The sequence below is a fragment of the Oreochromis niloticus genome, linkage group LG17 (assembly GCF_001858045.2).
Source record: "Oreochromis niloticus isolate F11D_XX linkage group LG17, O_niloticus_UMD_NMBU, whole genome shotgun sequence".
NCBI lineage: Eukaryota > Metazoa > Chordata > Actinopteri > Cichliformes > Cichlidae > Oreochromis > Oreochromis niloticus.
The window spans coordinates 9,907,310-9,924,251 of NC_031981.2; the positions used below are offsets into that span (position 1 = coordinate 9,907,310).

A 16,942-nucleotide genomic window follows, 5' to 3' on the forward strand; every position below is an offset into this window, starting at 1 on the left:
ATAGAAGATTTATGTAAATTTGACAAGCTGAATGCATTCTGTACTGTACAGGAGACACGGCACGAGATTGATTGACAATGGTCTAAAAAAACCAAAAAACCCCCAAAACAAAACATAAAATTGCACAAAAAAATCTGCGAAACAGCAAGGCCGCAAAAGGTGAACCGGGTTATAGTGAGGGACCACTGCATTTAGTTTTAAGTAGCAGTTGAATAGTTAGGTGATGCGGTTTTTGCTGCCATTCCCCATTATTAATATGGGAAATGGTGACAACTGGTATTTTTGCTTTTGAAATATTGTTTTAATCTACTTATTTTCCTCTATGAATTGCCTAGAGTATAAAATGTTAAAAAATACCAATAGATAGTTTCTCTGAGATAAAGGTGGTGGTTGAATAAGCCCGTTTGAGCTTTTTAAACCAAAAGATAATCTGCATAAAAGCTGTATATTGTCAATTTTAAGACGATGAAACCAGGGAATAATTGATGTTTTTGCATTTGAAATGAAGAAATTGTTTTATCTGATCAACCACACAGTTAATAATTTGATTGTTGCAGTTCTGAAATGAGCTCATCTCATAGCAGCATAACAAACAGAAATAGGTTCTGGGTCTGGAAAGTGAAACCAGCACTGAAGCCATCCTTTTAATGGTGACTCCTGTGCTTGGAAAAATCTGCTGATTACTTGATGCGCTCGTTCACTAATTTTAAGTAATGCTGAATACAACATAATGGGCACTGTGTAAATTATAGTCACTCAAGGAATAAGGGGGGTTATCCAGAGTATGCTTGTTGGCTAATGACTTGTCAGTCACGAATCAGACAGTGAGCTTGCAGTTTCTCAGCCATTCGTCATCACGTATGGTTTCAAAATGGCAACGGCAAAAATGCTTATCTTGACAAGGATTGTTTAAAAAAAAAAAAAAAAAAAAAAAATCAAAACTCATCAATACTAACAAATTAATAACAGATTAGACACTCATTTGTAACTGTGTCAACAGTGCCGTCTTTGCCTCCCACAGTAGATGCACAAGACATAGTAACACTGCAGATAGGCAGCCCCTCCCCTCACTTCCAGCTGAAGTTGTCATTTTCAACACTAAACATCTCAATATGAGATATTTTGAGAAGCCAGTAAAGGTCCTATCTCAACAACAGTGAAATTAACTAGCCATTAACTAGCCATTTAACAATTAACAACTACCTGATAGCCACATTAGCCTTTTTGTTAAGTTGTCATTAAGGTAGCAGCTAGCGGCTGTAGCTAATAATGATTGATAATGTTCACATTGGAGCTGAGTAGCAAACATTATAATTACTGTTACTTTTTTATTAATGCAGTGTTAACAAGATAATGTAATTGTTTGTGTCTAAATCCCCTGATTAAAGCCCAGAAAAGTCTGCTAAAACTAGACAGAAACCGTGGCGGCCTGCATGAAAACCATATGATTAGCATCACAAATATGGAGCCAAGCCATTAGAAGCATTGGACTACTTCAGACTCGTTTGTCTTTTTGTACTACCAAGCTAAATTATTTGTCATATTTAAATTTTTCTAAATTTTATTTTTAAAATGCCCCTTAATTTTTTCCATTTAAAAAGAACAAAACCATTTGTTTAGCTTTGTGATGACCCTAATGTTGACACTCCATGGGACTCCACAAGCTAATTGTCGAAGTCACGCTGGCTGTGTCTGTCTTTTTACACCATCTGTAGCTTAGCATTAAGAAAACATTTCTTCTAAATAAGTTTAAAAACCTGTCAGACTACTTTTTCTTGATAACATAAGTCTTATGTGGCTCAGTTTTACGTTGATGTAACAGCTTGCCATATTTTTGATTGTTAGTATTATTATTATTAACATGAAAAAAAAGTTGGAGCAAAACTCACTAAGTGTTTTCTATTCATTTTTTTTAAATTCAAAGAAAAGCTTGAATATAAAACATCAACATGCTGTTTTATATGAGGGGTTGGCTTTCAGCTTCAGCTAAAGCCATTAGCTTAGTAATGATCTTCCCGGTAAGAAAGTCAGTGAGACGGAGACAGTATATTTTCACAAAATGTCAAGCTGTTCCTTTAATATTTCTGCTGTTACTGCTTTGTCTTAGCCACATCTTTCTTTATAACTGAATATGACTTTGCACTTATGCAGCCTTTTACTGATCGGGGACATTAATGCCACAGTGAAAGAAAGGCAGAGAGCGCACAGATCAGGCTGATTGAATTGTCTGAGTGAGGCAAGCACAGCAACAAACTCACACAGACCCTTTTAGTCTCCATGCTGTAGCAGTGCATCTTTTCCCCGCATGCTCGCAGCGCGGGAGATGGATTTTTCTGAGAACATTGTGAGGAGTGACCTATTTTGGCGTGTGTGTATGTGTGTCTGCATGGAAGGTGACCGTCAGTGCTGCCTCTCTGCCAGTAGCGCTCAATAACCGCACTTCCTGGCCACACACATTCAAAAACCTTCTCCCCAGTGCTGCAGCAGGAAGAGCTTATTTTCTGCCAATCAGCTGAAGAAGAGTTGAAGAAACAGAATGTGCTTGCCTCTATGTATGTGTGTGAATTATTCAGTGTACCAGGGAAGTACATTGATGCTGACTTGTTCAGCCAGGAGACAGAAAGTAGGTTAGATCCACTAACAACTACATCTAAAGCACTCTTTCCATCTCTGTCATGATCTCTGTTGGCATTTTTTTAAAATCATTTTTTCCTAATATTTATACTTCCTCGGTCTGCTTCTCATCCCACTAACTGCCCTGGCATCTTTAAGCCACTTTAGGCCAAGTCATTGTGAAGAAATGTGTCTGAGCACATGTGATTCAGTCACACCCTCAAGAGGGTCTGTGAAGTCAGCCCTGGGCTGCTGGGGGCACCGCCCTGCGTATGCATGGCAGTGGAAGTCAAGCGTTCACAGGAAATTGGCCAGCTCATTCACACTGTTTAACTTCTCAGACTGATGGGAAGTAAGAAAGTGATAGAAACAGACATTAACAGAAGGTAGAAACAGAGTACGGAAGGAAACTGAACAACGTTAGACACGTGAATGCTGGGAAAAACTAGAAAAATAATGAGTAGTATGGTAGCAATGATAAATGTGCAAAAAAAGAAAAAACAACCAAACATTTATTGCACTGAAGTTTATTTTATTGCACCAAAAGAACATGATAAAATGGAGGAAGTTGGAGCCCTGTAGAGTGCAAGCAAGCTGTAGATTCAATTCGACAATTGTCTTCAAATAGATGCTAGTGAGCTTTTGTTAGGTAAGGTTTCAAGATACATACATTTGCAGTCAGAGCCACAACCATCCAGTGGTTTCAGTGTGGTCTTGCCTAGAAATTGTTCATATTACTCACATGTATTCTGCCTGGGGTTTTCTTTCCTTTAATGTATAAGTGGTTTGGGTGGGATATTTTTTTTATTTTTTTTGTGGTTAGGGCCATAAGTGTGTGGACACTTACACAATTTTGTAAATTTTTGCCTCTGTACACCACCACAGTGAATTTAAAATGAAACGATAAAGATGTGATTAGAGTGCAAACTAATAACTTCGATTCAAGAGGTTTAATTACTGTTTAATTACTGTTAAATGCAGCTGAATAGCCCCATTTGCAGTGCTCTTTTCTCATGTGACTGATCTACATCATTTCTTAAAAGATGTGCTTCATCCCCAAACAGTTTAACAAACAATAATGTGGTACTTCAAGGCCAGAGGTGCTTTTCTAACTATAAACCAAAGTGCTGTTCAGATGTTCTGTTGTTGGCTGCAAGAGGAAACACAAGTTTCCATGCATCTCGAGCCTCCGAGAAGTCTACTACTGTTATTTTTTTATGGCAATCCCTCTAAAGTAGATTGCTGTAAAATTACTGTTAGATTGGGCTGGAGTTGTGCATAAACCCAAGTGTCAGTTATAGAAACCATTAAACATGCCCTGAGTGTGGGTTACTATGTTACTTGTGCATGCATCGCTTCTCAGTTTCATTAAGATCAAATTAGTAGCTTTTGAGTAATCTTGACAAACGCAACCCAGCCAACACCTGAGCTTTCGACTTGGCAGAGGTGCGAGCGATGACGAAGCATGTACTGTCAAAACGTAGCCTCGCTTTCTTCTGCTTCAAACATCTGCAGGTGAAGGTTTTGCTAGCTGGCACCTCTTGGTGAGTGGCGCCTACACAATCAGAGCCCTTAAACGTCATAGCAGGTGACCATTTTTTTTTTTTTTTTTAAAGAAAAAGGCAGAAGCTAAAACAGAAATATATTGAAAGTATTACGTGATTTTAAAATTTCAACTTTGTACACGGGAATGATGTGATGACTTTAACGGTGTGAAAACCACAGGACCTGTCACAAGTTTTTCCGAGAACACAGCAGTTTCCTGTGGTGTTTGGTACCTGTGCTTTTTATTGTGCTGACATCTTTCATGAGGGTAGAAGAGTTATAGGCAGTTGTATTTCTTGGTTTAAAATTGGCACCAGTCATTGTTGTAATCAGCTGGGATGAAATCAGTACAGTAATGCTGAAACTCTTAAGTTTGCATGAAGTTTATTTAACAGCTGATTCATTTTAAGGCATATATCAAATGGCGCTGTATCCTGGTTCTCATTTCTTTAAATGTGGTAGTAAATGTATTAGTCTCTGTTGAATTTATATTTATTACTGTTACAATACATCAAAATCGGCTTTATTTATTTTTTTCCTGCTTAATTTCTCCCACCCAGAGGTGCTCTTTGGCAGAAACGATACATCCACCGTCTGCTAGATAACAAACAAGACTTGAATAGAGGAGTGCACTTGAATCCCAATAGAAACAAGGATATTTACTTTTCTTCGCCCCCACCTTCTCCAATCAGAACAGACGCTAGTGTGAAGCGACGGTGTGCAACGGGAGCTTGTGAATAAACGTCGGGAACAACAAATAAAAGAACCCATTAGCTTAGTTATCACGAGCCTCTTGAAGGCCTCGACTCTCTCCTTGTCCTTTGCTTCCCCTTTCTCCCTCCATCTTTTCCTGCTGCCCCCGCTTTCTTTTTATATTTGACCTCGGATGACTTTTTCTCCTTTATCTGAAATACGCAAGCTCTGATCTCCTGTTTTTTTTTTCACTCAAATTTTCTTACACTTCACTTCTCTTGTTGGTTTGTTTTATAAACGTCACACTCTGATTCTTCAATTCTTCAGAAATGGAAATCATTTCTGAGAGTACACACATGCTTTGGTGTATGTCTGTGTTTTATGTAAGAATAATTGGAAATAAAATTTAGGACAAGGTAAAGCAGTATTTTATTTCGTTAATCTGTAATCATACTGAGTGACAAATGACAGTGAATAAACATTTGTCAAGAGAAAGATACATGCTTAGTTTGAACAACAAAAAGAAATATGTAAACAGTGCAAAAGCATATCTCTCACAATAAACATAAATCTTGGAGAGTTGTGGGTGTTTTGAAATTTCTGTTACCATAACCCCTAAACCTAAACTGTCACATCTGTAGTTTATGTGTACAAAAGAAACAAACAGCTCAAGAGTTGTTTTTTGTTTTTTTTCCAGCTAACTCCCTTTTCTGGGCTTAAATTTTTTGTTCACAAATTGCCTTTTGATTGAAATTGATTGAAATAATAATCATTTATATGATTTTATGAGTGTCTCACATCATTGGTGGAAGAATTTTGGCTCATGCTCTTTTACAGTGTTGTAGTTCATTGAGGTTTACAGCCATTTATTTATGCACAGCTCTCTTAAGGTCCCACCACAGCATTTCAGTCAGGTTGAAGTCTTGACTTTGACTGGACGATTGAAACATCCTGATTCTTTTCTTTGTCAGCCATTCTGTTGTAGATTTGTTGATGTGCTTGAGAACGTTGTCCTGTTACATGATACAATCTTGACCTATGCTTTTGAACTGGTGTTCTCAGTTCAAAAGCATAGACTCTAGAATATTTTACAGAGGAGTTCAGTCGACAGAGTGACTGCAAGGTGCGCACGTTCTGTGGCTGGAAAAATAAGCCCAAATCATCACCCCTCCACCACCGTGCTCTAGTGCTGGGCGATATGGAAAAAATATTTATCACGATATGAATTATTTTATATCACGATAACGATATATATCACGATATACCACCTGACCTGTGGTCATCTGGAAAGTATGCAGTCTTTAAACAGCGAGTGGAGAGGGTGCAGTCTTTGTTTTGAGTTACTGTAAAGCATGTCGCAAATCCGGGTGCATGTAAAGCAGCACCATGTTGCAAAACAACAAGACAGAGTTTCTTTGTGAAAAATGTCATTTTTTTATACTTTATTTTCTCTTGCATAAAGTTAAGAGTATGTAAAGTGAGAAGACAACATTAATATATTTGCACAGGCTATTTAACCCTTTAAGACCTACCATAGAACCAAGTCCACCAGAGCTTATCTTAAAATTGATTTATTTTGAGTGTCTTCATAGTTTTATTTTTGAGATACACAAATTTTTATATACTACAGGAAAAATGAAAATAAATAAATGCAAATTTGCAAAAACACAGCATGTGCATCAAAATAAACGATTTACAGCAGTGTAATTTGACTTCTAAGCATCCCAGAAACGATACAGAAGAACATAAAGTCAAACATGACTTTTAAAAACACCAACATAGGCTTTGAAGCTTAAAAAACTACATTTTCCGCGAAAATGACATCACTTCCGGTTTCGGACATGTAATGGCGGACATGCGATAGTTCGCGCTGAGTTATATTCCAGTGTAGGAAGTGTTATGAACAGCTGATCGGATCGGCAAAACCTGTTTCTGGAATATTATGTTTTTGTTGCTGCAAGTCTGGAATATTATGTTTTTGTTGCTGGAAGTGCTTTTTATGCAATTTTTGCAAAGCTATGTGTGGAAGGAAACCGTGACCTAGGGCAAGCTAATGGAATAAGATGTAAGTACAACTCCTACCGTTTCATATGCAAAAAAAACCATTATTGCGCTACCTTACGTGGTTACAGTTCTACAGGGATTTAAAAATAGTTAGGGAAAACGGAGTTTGCCTGCTCCGACCGGTTTTAAAGGGTTAATGATATATTTTATGTAATAATTTGTAAAATTCGGGTTAGAAACGATAGAAACGATAGAAGACAAATGGCACGATAGAAACTTTTCTATCGTCCACACGATATATATCGTCATATCGCCCAGCACTACCGTGCTCTATAGTTGGTATGAGTTGTTTGTGCAGATATGCTGCGTTTGTTTTTTACCAAACATGGAGCTGCGCAGTATGACCAAACATCTCCACTTTGGTCTTGTCTGTAAAAGGACATTGTTCCAGGAGTCTTGTGGTTTGTTCAGATGCAACTTTGCAAACCTAAACTGTGTTGCTATGTTTCGTTTGGTTTTTATAATAAGAGACTTCCCCTTTTCAACCCTTCCGAACAAGCTATTCTTGTTCAGTCTTTTTTTAATTATACTGGGGTGGACTTCGACATTTAACAAGCTAATCGAGGCCTGCAGAGTGTGAGTGTGAGATGTAGCACTTGGGGCTTTTTGTTTGTTTGTTTTCTTTTTTCCAATTTCTCTGAGCATTGTCAAATCTTGTGGGGAATATTCTGGGACATCTCCTCCTAGGAAGATTGTGGCAAGATGTTAACCCACCAGAATGCCCCAGACCTACAAACTGCAAATAAAACTTTTGCTTTAATTGACAAGTTTGTCAGTTAATCAGGTATATTTGGTTAGCAACACCTAGCTGCTACTTAACCTCTTAATTACTATGGAAGCCGTGAGGGTGAGCTTAGTTTTTCACAGGACTGATTGGAGTACTATTAACATTTTCTTTATCTAATCTTCTTCTAATATTATAGAGGTATCTTTTACTCTGCTGTAAATCACATAGGCTTTCAATTAAACAAGTGCTTTTAACTGCTAATAATATTAGTAATTATAACTCAGGATTGATATTGAAACAAGTGCCTTTATAGGGTTGATCTTTAGTTGGTTGTTTCATTAATTCCTTTTCAGTTGTCTGTGTGGTGGAGAGGAAAAAAGCCATGCAGAGTTTACATCCATTGTTGCACAACTTCCCAGGAAAACATGCTAGCGTTGATTAAAGGAACTGATACATTTAAAGACATATATTCTGATGGAGTAGACAATTTGAAACCAGTTCCTAGTTGCCATTCCTGTAATTGTTGTAAGTGACACTCCACGGGCAAGTCAGCCCCGCTCTATCAGCAGATTAACAAGTGATAAATAAAGACACTGTCAGTGATGGTGAAGATAGCGCTCTATGGTGCATTCATGGCTTAGAACTACTGGTTTTGCATACATGCTTTTAATTATATTTAAGAACATCAGTATAATTTTACTTATTTGTTGTCAGTGACTGTGTGAAACCTGGGATAATAAAACATATCAGTTACAAATGTTTATGATCGTTATTATAAGAAATTTGTGCGTTGCTAATCCTTGTTAGCCAAAAGCTCAAGTTTCAGATTGCTCTTGACACTTAGTTTCAGGCCGGTTTTACTACTTTTGGCTCTGCATTATGTCACTGAACAGATATCCTTAAAATGTAATCAAGAAGCCCCGCCCACTTGCTGTACAAAATAACACCTTTTTTGTGTCTATCATAAGAAGATTGCTTAACGGTAGGGTTGCCTTATAGCAGCATGGTAAACAGTGAGTGAACTAAGGACCTTTATCATGTCACAGAATAAGATTATGAGTTACGTCGAACTGTGAATGATGCAAAGCTATACACTGGAGTAAAAACTCAAAAAAAGTTTAACTACGCATTCTATCCCTCAGATATCTTAAAAGAAAAAGAAGACTTCTAATTTCAACAGTACATCTCAGTTTTTCTGCGTGATAAAGAAATGCTGCTGTAGTAAATAAAAGAAATCTATCAGCTTGTCTCCCTTGGCTTAAAGAGTAGGTAGCTCATTTCCCAAACTCTCTTGTAACTATAAAACAGAAGATACCAGAAGTATCCACCTAAAAATAAAAATAAAATAAAATCGAAATATAGCTCTTAAATAGTGAAACACTGGAACTTTTCTGTCATTTAATTATTTATCTCTTATTTAATTACTTTGGTGTGGTTTGAATGGCCATGGGGGGAAGTACAAAATTGATGCTCTCCTTCACATTTTCCAAAGCCATACAGTTGGCCGATATTGAGTCTGTGCCAGGCCGATTCTGGCCCTTAGGCCTTATGCTGCACACCCCTGCCCTAGAGTTAATTTTGCAGAAATTTTGAGTGTAGCTGCTGTTACTGCTTGGTTTGTCCTAACTAACTGGCAGATAATATATTCTGTCATTCAAGATTAAAATGGGTGATTAAGGGGGCAAAAATCTATATGCCAGGTGCCGCCGAATGTCTAAATCCACAGGATTTAATGGGGAAAATGAATTTGATTCCCCGGGTTTCCTGTAAATGAAACAAAAGGGGCTACAAAGGGAAGCTACTTATCATCATTACTGCCTGCCTTCTCTACTCGTTTTGTGTATGTCTGTGTGAGAGTGTGTTTGTGTGCATGTTACCCGGGCTGTGGCCCAACACAGAAGCAGACCTCTGTTGCAAATGTAATTCACATGAGGCCAGAGGAGCTCTAACGCTATTACCACACACACATACAGTCTCGCACACATGCACAGCTGTGTTGCCGCCCACGGTCTCTGTTTCGCGCTCCTTTTCTCTCCCTCAGTTCGTAAAATGAAATTTGAAAAGCTCATCATGTCTTTGGGGGGGATTCTTGGGTGCTGTGCTCAGAAAATATAAAAAGATTCAAAAGTCAACTTTATGAAAGTCAGAAGTGTTTTAATTATTTATGAATGAAGAAAAAACTGATGCACAGAAACCACTATCTAATACTTATGTAAGCATTGTACATTTTGAAAACTCAAGTGTAGTCTTTTTTTGAAATGTCACATTTATTCCATGCTAATATGTCCACTAGCACTGAAGTTGTTACAAAAGTGAAACGAGGAAGAAAGTGTGAGAAACACAAGGAGTTGGGGTGTGCAGTGCCGTGCTACAGTAACAGGAGGAAAGCCAGAGAGAAGAGGTGGGACCATTTTTCACACGAGGCTCCAGAAGCCTGAACGCCCACGCCGACTTTCTCAGACTTACAGAGAGAGAGAGAGAGGGGCAGGAAAAGTGGAGAGATTCCTAATTTCCTCAATGTCTGAATAACTGAGAGGAAAGAGATTAAACCGACTTCAGAAATATCTTTTTTTTTTTTTCTTTCTTTCTTTTTTTTTTTTTAAAGGCCCTTGAGAGTGACACCATGCAAATGCTATCTAAGTTCAGCAGCAGGAGTTTTATAATGGTACAAAAGTTTTGCTGTGCTTTTGAAGTTTCTTTAGACTTTCACTGTTAAGCTCGACAGCAGAATGAAGATTTTTTTTTTTTTTTTTTTAAAAAGGAGGATTCAGAATAGGCTTAATAAAATGTGGTTCTTTAAATGAAAATATTTTGTCCTCTTCCTGATGTCATTTTCTATCACAGTAGCAATTGTCTTGATAATAAAGAGACTCATTGAAAAGTCATTTTATAGTGTATTAAGCTGCTTTTTTTTTTTTTTTAAAGCTCAGCTCTTTGCCTACGCTGTCAGATTCAGTCTTCTGTGGCCACAAATGGCGCTTTTGGTGTTGAGTGTAGGTCACCTTCATTTTGCAAACGCCCTAAACCCAACACATAATGACTGTAGTTACACGAGTAAACAGAAGAAAATATGGCCCCTGTATAGTGTTCTCTCTTTGTAAAGAGATCCTCATCCTTGCCTGCAGTGTTCAAGGACAGCTAGCTAAGCTCTGGCCTGCTGTCACACAAGAGACCCACGTACTTGTGCTCTTCCCATTTCCCATTAACTGAGTGTGTCTTCATCAGTGTCAGCCACTATTAGATTTGGCCACACTTAACTTTATGCACTGTCACACAGAGAGGACTGGGAGTTTGTGTGTGAGACTGTGGTGTAATGGTATTAATAGTGATGTCAGTGTAGACGGATTGATGAAATAGCGTTTCTGTGTTATATATGGGAATAACCTGCTTGTATCTAAGCTAAGACTCTGAGTAAATGTTTGAAGTGAAAGATGTTTGAAGTGAAAGATGTTTCCCACAGATTTAGTTTCCGTCTGGAGCGGGTGGATGCAATCAAAGGAGGCACACATGCTTTCTTAAATGAACGAGGATGCACGGATCCAACCTTTTCAGCTCCATACACGCACTCGGGCTTGGAGTGGAGCTGACGGAAACAAGTTGTGGACAAAAAAGCTTGCAGTAAAGTTTAAAATACATGGCCAAGTATACTGCAGTGTTTACAAGTGCTCGATGTGTACCCCTCTGGACGCATGGCATATGTCCATATGATAGTCGACCCATACTTCTGCGAGCGTGTCTGAAGTCACTGCAGCCTCTGCTGTTGTTATGCTACCTACCGGAAACCACGGGAAACTCACGAATCCCTTCTTTGCAAAAGTATGTGCCTTGATCATTACTGGTGAACACCTGGGGAATTAATTGGGGTTAGAAATTGATTCCTAAATCCACAATAAAGGAAAAGAGATCTGTATTCCCTAAGTGGTTTTTAAATTCACTCACAGTCCTATGTAAAATTGGTCACAAAGAGATATGCTGGTACACCGAGAACCTCTTTGCAATTGCTTTGGTTGCTGCCATTGCCTGTAGTTTGCATGAAAAATGCAGACTTGTCCCCAATGACTTGCCAACTACTTGTCAAGTGGTGGTGAGAATGTGAAAAATGTGACATGTGATGGTTAGCCTTCAGAATAAAAGTTGAAATGTGTTGATTGCAGCGTTAAGGCAAGACTTTTTTACTTTGAAGGCCTGGTTAGTATTAGTAGGCAAGTAGAAGGCAAGCATTTACAGACAGCTCAGCGTCTTACATACAAACTACAGGCAATGTGCTAGCAAACAAGTTTTTGGTGCCTTGATCTGGAATGTGGGCTGGTTATCAAAAATTAAACTTTCACAACAAGAGCCAGGTTATTTCCCACGTATATGTGAATTGTGGGTGATCTTCTCTCAGACAGATAAAAACTAAAAATGAAACTGCTGAAATGAGTTGCTGGATATATATATATATACCCTGGTGGACAGCCTAAAGAAAGAGTATGTTGGGAGCACTGAACACTGTCTATTAACCATCATCTATAAGTTTTATTTTATTGTTTTGTGTTGGGGGGTTTTAGCGCTTTTGTCTAATGCTTGCTTTCTCATTCGAGCTCACCAGTTTTCTCTCTTGAGTGATACTGATGTTGATAGGCTGGCTTGTGTCTGACTTGTATCACAGACCCTGCTGTCTTATCATATTTCCTCTCAAAGGCGCACCAGTCATTTCTATAATCAGTGTTTGAGTTCTTCTGTTTGAAGACCAGTTTATACTTTTAACCACTTCACATGCGAAATCTCTAAACTGCTAAAGAGAAAAGCAGTGTTTTACAGTCTGTGTCTTGTTTTCTTGTTTGTTTTTAGCGGTTACGACGGTTATCTACCAAATACCGGACAGAGAAGATCTACCCGACCAACATAGGGGAGAGAGAGGAGAATGTGAAGAAGAACAGATATAAAGATATACTGCCATGTAAGTCATATTCCACAGATGAAAGATTCTTTCCCACAGGACACATTTGAACTTATCAGAAACAGGTGAAACTAATAAAAATTTATGGCCATGTTACTTTTCCATGTACTTTTGTTGTATGTCATACTGGCAACTCAGTTGAATGGAGCCACTGCTCATTTATCCACTTTCTTTTAAGAAAACAGGATAAAAGTTGAGGTTGGCATGTAAAGATGTCAACTTTTTTCTTTAGCTTATAGTGGCAGAATTTATCTCATAGCTTCCACATGATTTAGTTTGTTCAAATTTCTCTTGTTTTTTAACTTTCAATGTAGCCAATCAAAAATCAATAGATGAGGCTTCTTCATACTAAGAAGACATGGGGAAGAAAAGGGGGACAAATTGGGCAAATTCTGGTAATTTGCAACGCCCAAACCTTCAGAGACGCTACTTACCTAGTTAATTCTGAAAAGTAGGAGGAGAATTGGAGGTGCACAAGAAATTAACTTTTGATTTTTATGGAAACTTTTTGGTAACACCTGGCCTTTGCATTAATGCGCCCTCTCTGCTACGCTACAATGCTTCTATAAACAAGGATTTAAATGGAGCCTAATGTTTAGCATTGTTGTGGGTTTTGGTGGTTGTGTGCTGCCTATGAGTAGGTAAAAATATCTTAGGATGATTCTTGCTTTACTCCTTCCGGTTGCCATCTTGTTTATCAAAATGCACATCTGGCCTTTATGTATGCGCACATATACGCATAGATCAAGGCCAAATGTGCTGCACTAGCTTATCATTCTGTCTGTTTCATGACTGTAGTTGATTCACAGCAATAAACGCACCATGCTTTCACTTGGCGTTTTGATCACAAGTGTTGCCTGACAAGATAATCTATATGAAACTTTGCTCCCTGCACGACGAGCAGCTTATAAGCGTCACGCACATATCAGCTCAGCTTTAAAGGTCACTGTACACCAGAGAAAACGGTGTTCAGTTAAAGGTGGTAACAGCCCCGACAAATGTCAAATATCTTTTTAAATATTGTCACCTGCTCGTGTTTACTTAGAGGATTTTATTCTAACTACTTGGTTAAATGGATGAAATTTAGAAAATAAGAGAAAGTATATTTAGAGATCCATTTATAACAGCTACAGCTACGGTAGGTCATGCAATGGTCTCCTACACAGAGGTCTTGCGGTACTTAATAATAACCTCAGGGGGAAGCTTACGTGACCCAACATCTGTCCTACTTTTTATACCTTTATCCTGCTTTTCTCCTCTGTCCATCCATCCATTCATTCATTAAGGCTTTTAGTGAATGACTTGCTGACAAGGCAAAGGAAAAACTGGTTCATCCGTGACAGATGTGTACGCACACACTGTACATAAAAATGGAGGATAATACTGTGTCCGTTATATCACATGTTTTACGTGTTCCCACCTATATCCTCATTCATTTTTTTGTTTATTTTTGTTTCAATAAGAAGAAAATGTTTTAACAGAGAAAATATTTCTTTCCATTTCCTCCCCAGTTGATCACAGTAGAGTGAAGCTGAAGCTAAAAACAACCAATCAGGACACAGATTACATCAATGCTAACTTCATTAAGGTAAATGTCAAGTTGCTTTACCATGTTCTCTGGCATGTTGTTTACTGTTTAGTGGAAAAATTCTCATAGTGTACTGAGTCATGTGATTAATCCTCGCTGAATGTATCAATATAATTGATCGGTGAACATGTTTTCTCTGCTTTCAGGGTATGGATGGCCCAGAGGCCTATATTGCAACTCAGGGTCCACTGCCGAACACTGTCATCGACTTCTGGAGGATGATCTGGGAGTACAACGTAGCTGTGAGTATTCCTTACTAGAAGATGGGAAATCAATGGATGGAGATATTTTTTTTGTTTTTCTCATTGTGAATGATTGAATCGTGTATCTAAGTGCTGTTTTTGCGCTAAAACACTGAAGGTAAAGAGAGCAGGAAAAGTCTGATATGTAAATCCTTACAGTTTGGATGTACTTGATGGGTTTTTTTCTTCCCGTCTTCATTAATAGACTGGATATCTGATTATTGGCTTCTTTGCAGTGATTTGATCCAATTTCAGCGATGTAAACTTTTATCTACTGAGGACTTAAATGGAATTAAAAAGCATTGATTTGATCTTTAAAACTAGAACCTGGCTATGTGCCAATTTATAAATAATGGCATTTATAATATATATTAAATAAAATATTTTTTAAAAAGTAATGAAGAGATCAAAGAAACACCCTTCAACCTTCTTGTTGAATAGTTTGTCCACCAGAGGGCGGAATTGTCTGAGCAGAGCATAAACAAGCAAAAAAATAACTACACACATCACACATAAATACAAAATATCAGCTGATATATCAGAATGTTGGATTCTTAAATCAGTAAATAGTACTGTCGATGTTGATGCTATACTAGTCTCTGAGAGAGTCGGTGGGTTTTGTTGTAACGGCTTGCTCGAAATTTTACTTTACATTAACACACTGCCAGTAAAACAAACCTTTCTAGGCTCTGTAAGGGTTACGATGTATGAAAGGTTATATTCTATAACAGAAACAGTAAAGCAGTTCAGTTCAATAGTTTACAGATGTCTTTTTAGTAAGCGAGCTCTATGAGGGGGGGAAAAAATGCTTCGGGGTGTTGCGTTGACTGTTTTGTTGCAGTACTGCGAGTGACCACTAGAAGAGCACGATAGCAAGGGTGAGAGGTGGTGCTGCAAGAGCTGGAAATGGCACCTTAACAGTGCAAATATTTGGCAAGCTAGCCACAAAAAGCATAAAGATCTTCTGTTAGCAGGGTGGTTGAAGAGGAAGAGAAGGCTTATTACTTAATGTGTTTTTGCAAAATGCTGCAAGAACTAGCCACAGCTAACAGAAGACTTTTTTTTTTTTGAAATGTAAAATTTAATTCTCCTTCTTTTTTTCCTTTTTTTTTAAAATCTTTTAAGTAAGCGCTTACTCTTTCCAAGAGTGCAGATTTGGAAGAACAAAAGGTTTGCGTCATTACACAAACTGGAGAAAAAATGTTGACATTAGTGGCGGTTAAATAAATTAAGTGTACGAAGTAAGACTGTAATAATGAAGATACTCAAAATAAATATTTAATTGTGTCATCAGGAATTAAGAGGCAGATGGAGAGTGCTTATGCTGTAACCAGATGGACAAAAATGAGAAGAGGGAGGAGGGCTATGATTAGGTTTAACTAGTGCTATGAAGAGGGATGAGTCTGCAGCTTTGATAATTACTCCTGTAGGATCAAAGGGAATGACCTGAAATGCAGCTGCATGGAAATGTGCGATCAAACGTGAAGGATGCTCTGCTTAGTTCCTCTAACTCTTTTAAATCTGAGCACACAGGAATGAATAAAAATCTGCGTTTTTGGTTTTGAGAGCTTAAATGTTGATATTGTAATCCTTCCTTTTTTGTGTCTTCGCAGGTTATTGTGATGGCTTGTCGAGAGTTTGAGATGGGAAGAGTAAGTGTGCACATTTTTGCACATGTAAAATCACAACTGCTTTTCTTTTTTCTAATAAAAAATGTTTGGGGAAAGAGACAATGTGAATTCACACTGATCACTTATTTTGAGCTCTATATTGCATGCACATATGGCTATAGTAAGCACATAATTAGTCACTTATATTTGTCACCGTCTATGTTCTACATGTCACATTAATTGTTTATTTTGAATGTGAAAGTGTGTGTTCACAGGAAGCTGTGGTGTCTGTCTCGTATTTTGTTCTCAGCCAAAGCTAACTTTTCTTTTCTGGTTAGAAAAAGTGTGAGCGGTATTTCCCGATGCAGGGGGAGCAGCCTATGAGCTTTGGGCCTTTCAGAATCTCCTATGTAAGTAGACAAATCTGTGATGATACAGCTGTGAGTGAGTGTGTGTGAGTGTGAGACAAGTGTCTAAAAACAAAAAGGAGGCACGTAGGAGGTCTGGGTTTTGGGACTGCCTCTTTTCTCACGTGTTTTTGTTTTCTAGGAATCGGAGCAGGCCAGAACAGACTACTTCATCAGGACTTTGACGGCACAGTATGAAAATGTAAGTGCTTTCTCTCGAGGCCTCTTCATTAATACCTAATGTAGTTTATCAAGAAACCAGTCTAAAGTAAGTGTTAACTTTCAGATAACACTACAGCCTATCACAATGGCGACTAGTTTGCATACAAATAAACTTCATATCCACGTTTTCCAACAAATAAAAGCTGTATATAAGTCAAATTAGGCTTTCTTTGTGCAACCATAAATCCAAGGTCCCCCTTCAACTACTTGTATGCATTTAAACGGCAACCTTTAAATTTCAGTTTGAGGAAAAAGGAGCCATTTGACCAGGAGCCAAATGTTGCACGCA

The 16,942-nt window shown here is 38.1% G+C and overlaps 1 protein-coding gene across 7 annotated transcripts in view; it reads left to right on the plus strand.

The window, feature by feature from the left end:
* The window catches only part of LOC100691627 (protein tyrosine phosphatase non-receptor type 12), a 54,636-nt gene that overhangs the window by 13,355 nt on the left and 24,339 nt on the right, over positions 1-16,942 (plus strand). For all 7 annotated transcript variants that reach the window (XM_005451691.4, XM_019346751.2, XM_005451692.4 and 4 more), the window contains 6 exons: positions 12,476-12,584; positions 14,096-14,172; positions 14,319-14,414; positions 16,028-16,066; positions 16,363-16,434; positions 16,574-16,633. In XM_005451691.4, the coding sequence (XP_005451748.1) occupies positions 12,476-12,584; positions 14,096-14,172; positions 14,319-14,414; positions 16,028-16,066; positions 16,363-16,434; positions 16,574-16,633 (453 nt within the window). The remainder of the gene's footprint in view (positions 1-12,475; positions 12,585-14,095; positions 14,173-14,318; positions 14,415-16,027; positions 16,067-16,362; positions 16,435-16,573; positions 16,634-16,942) is intronic.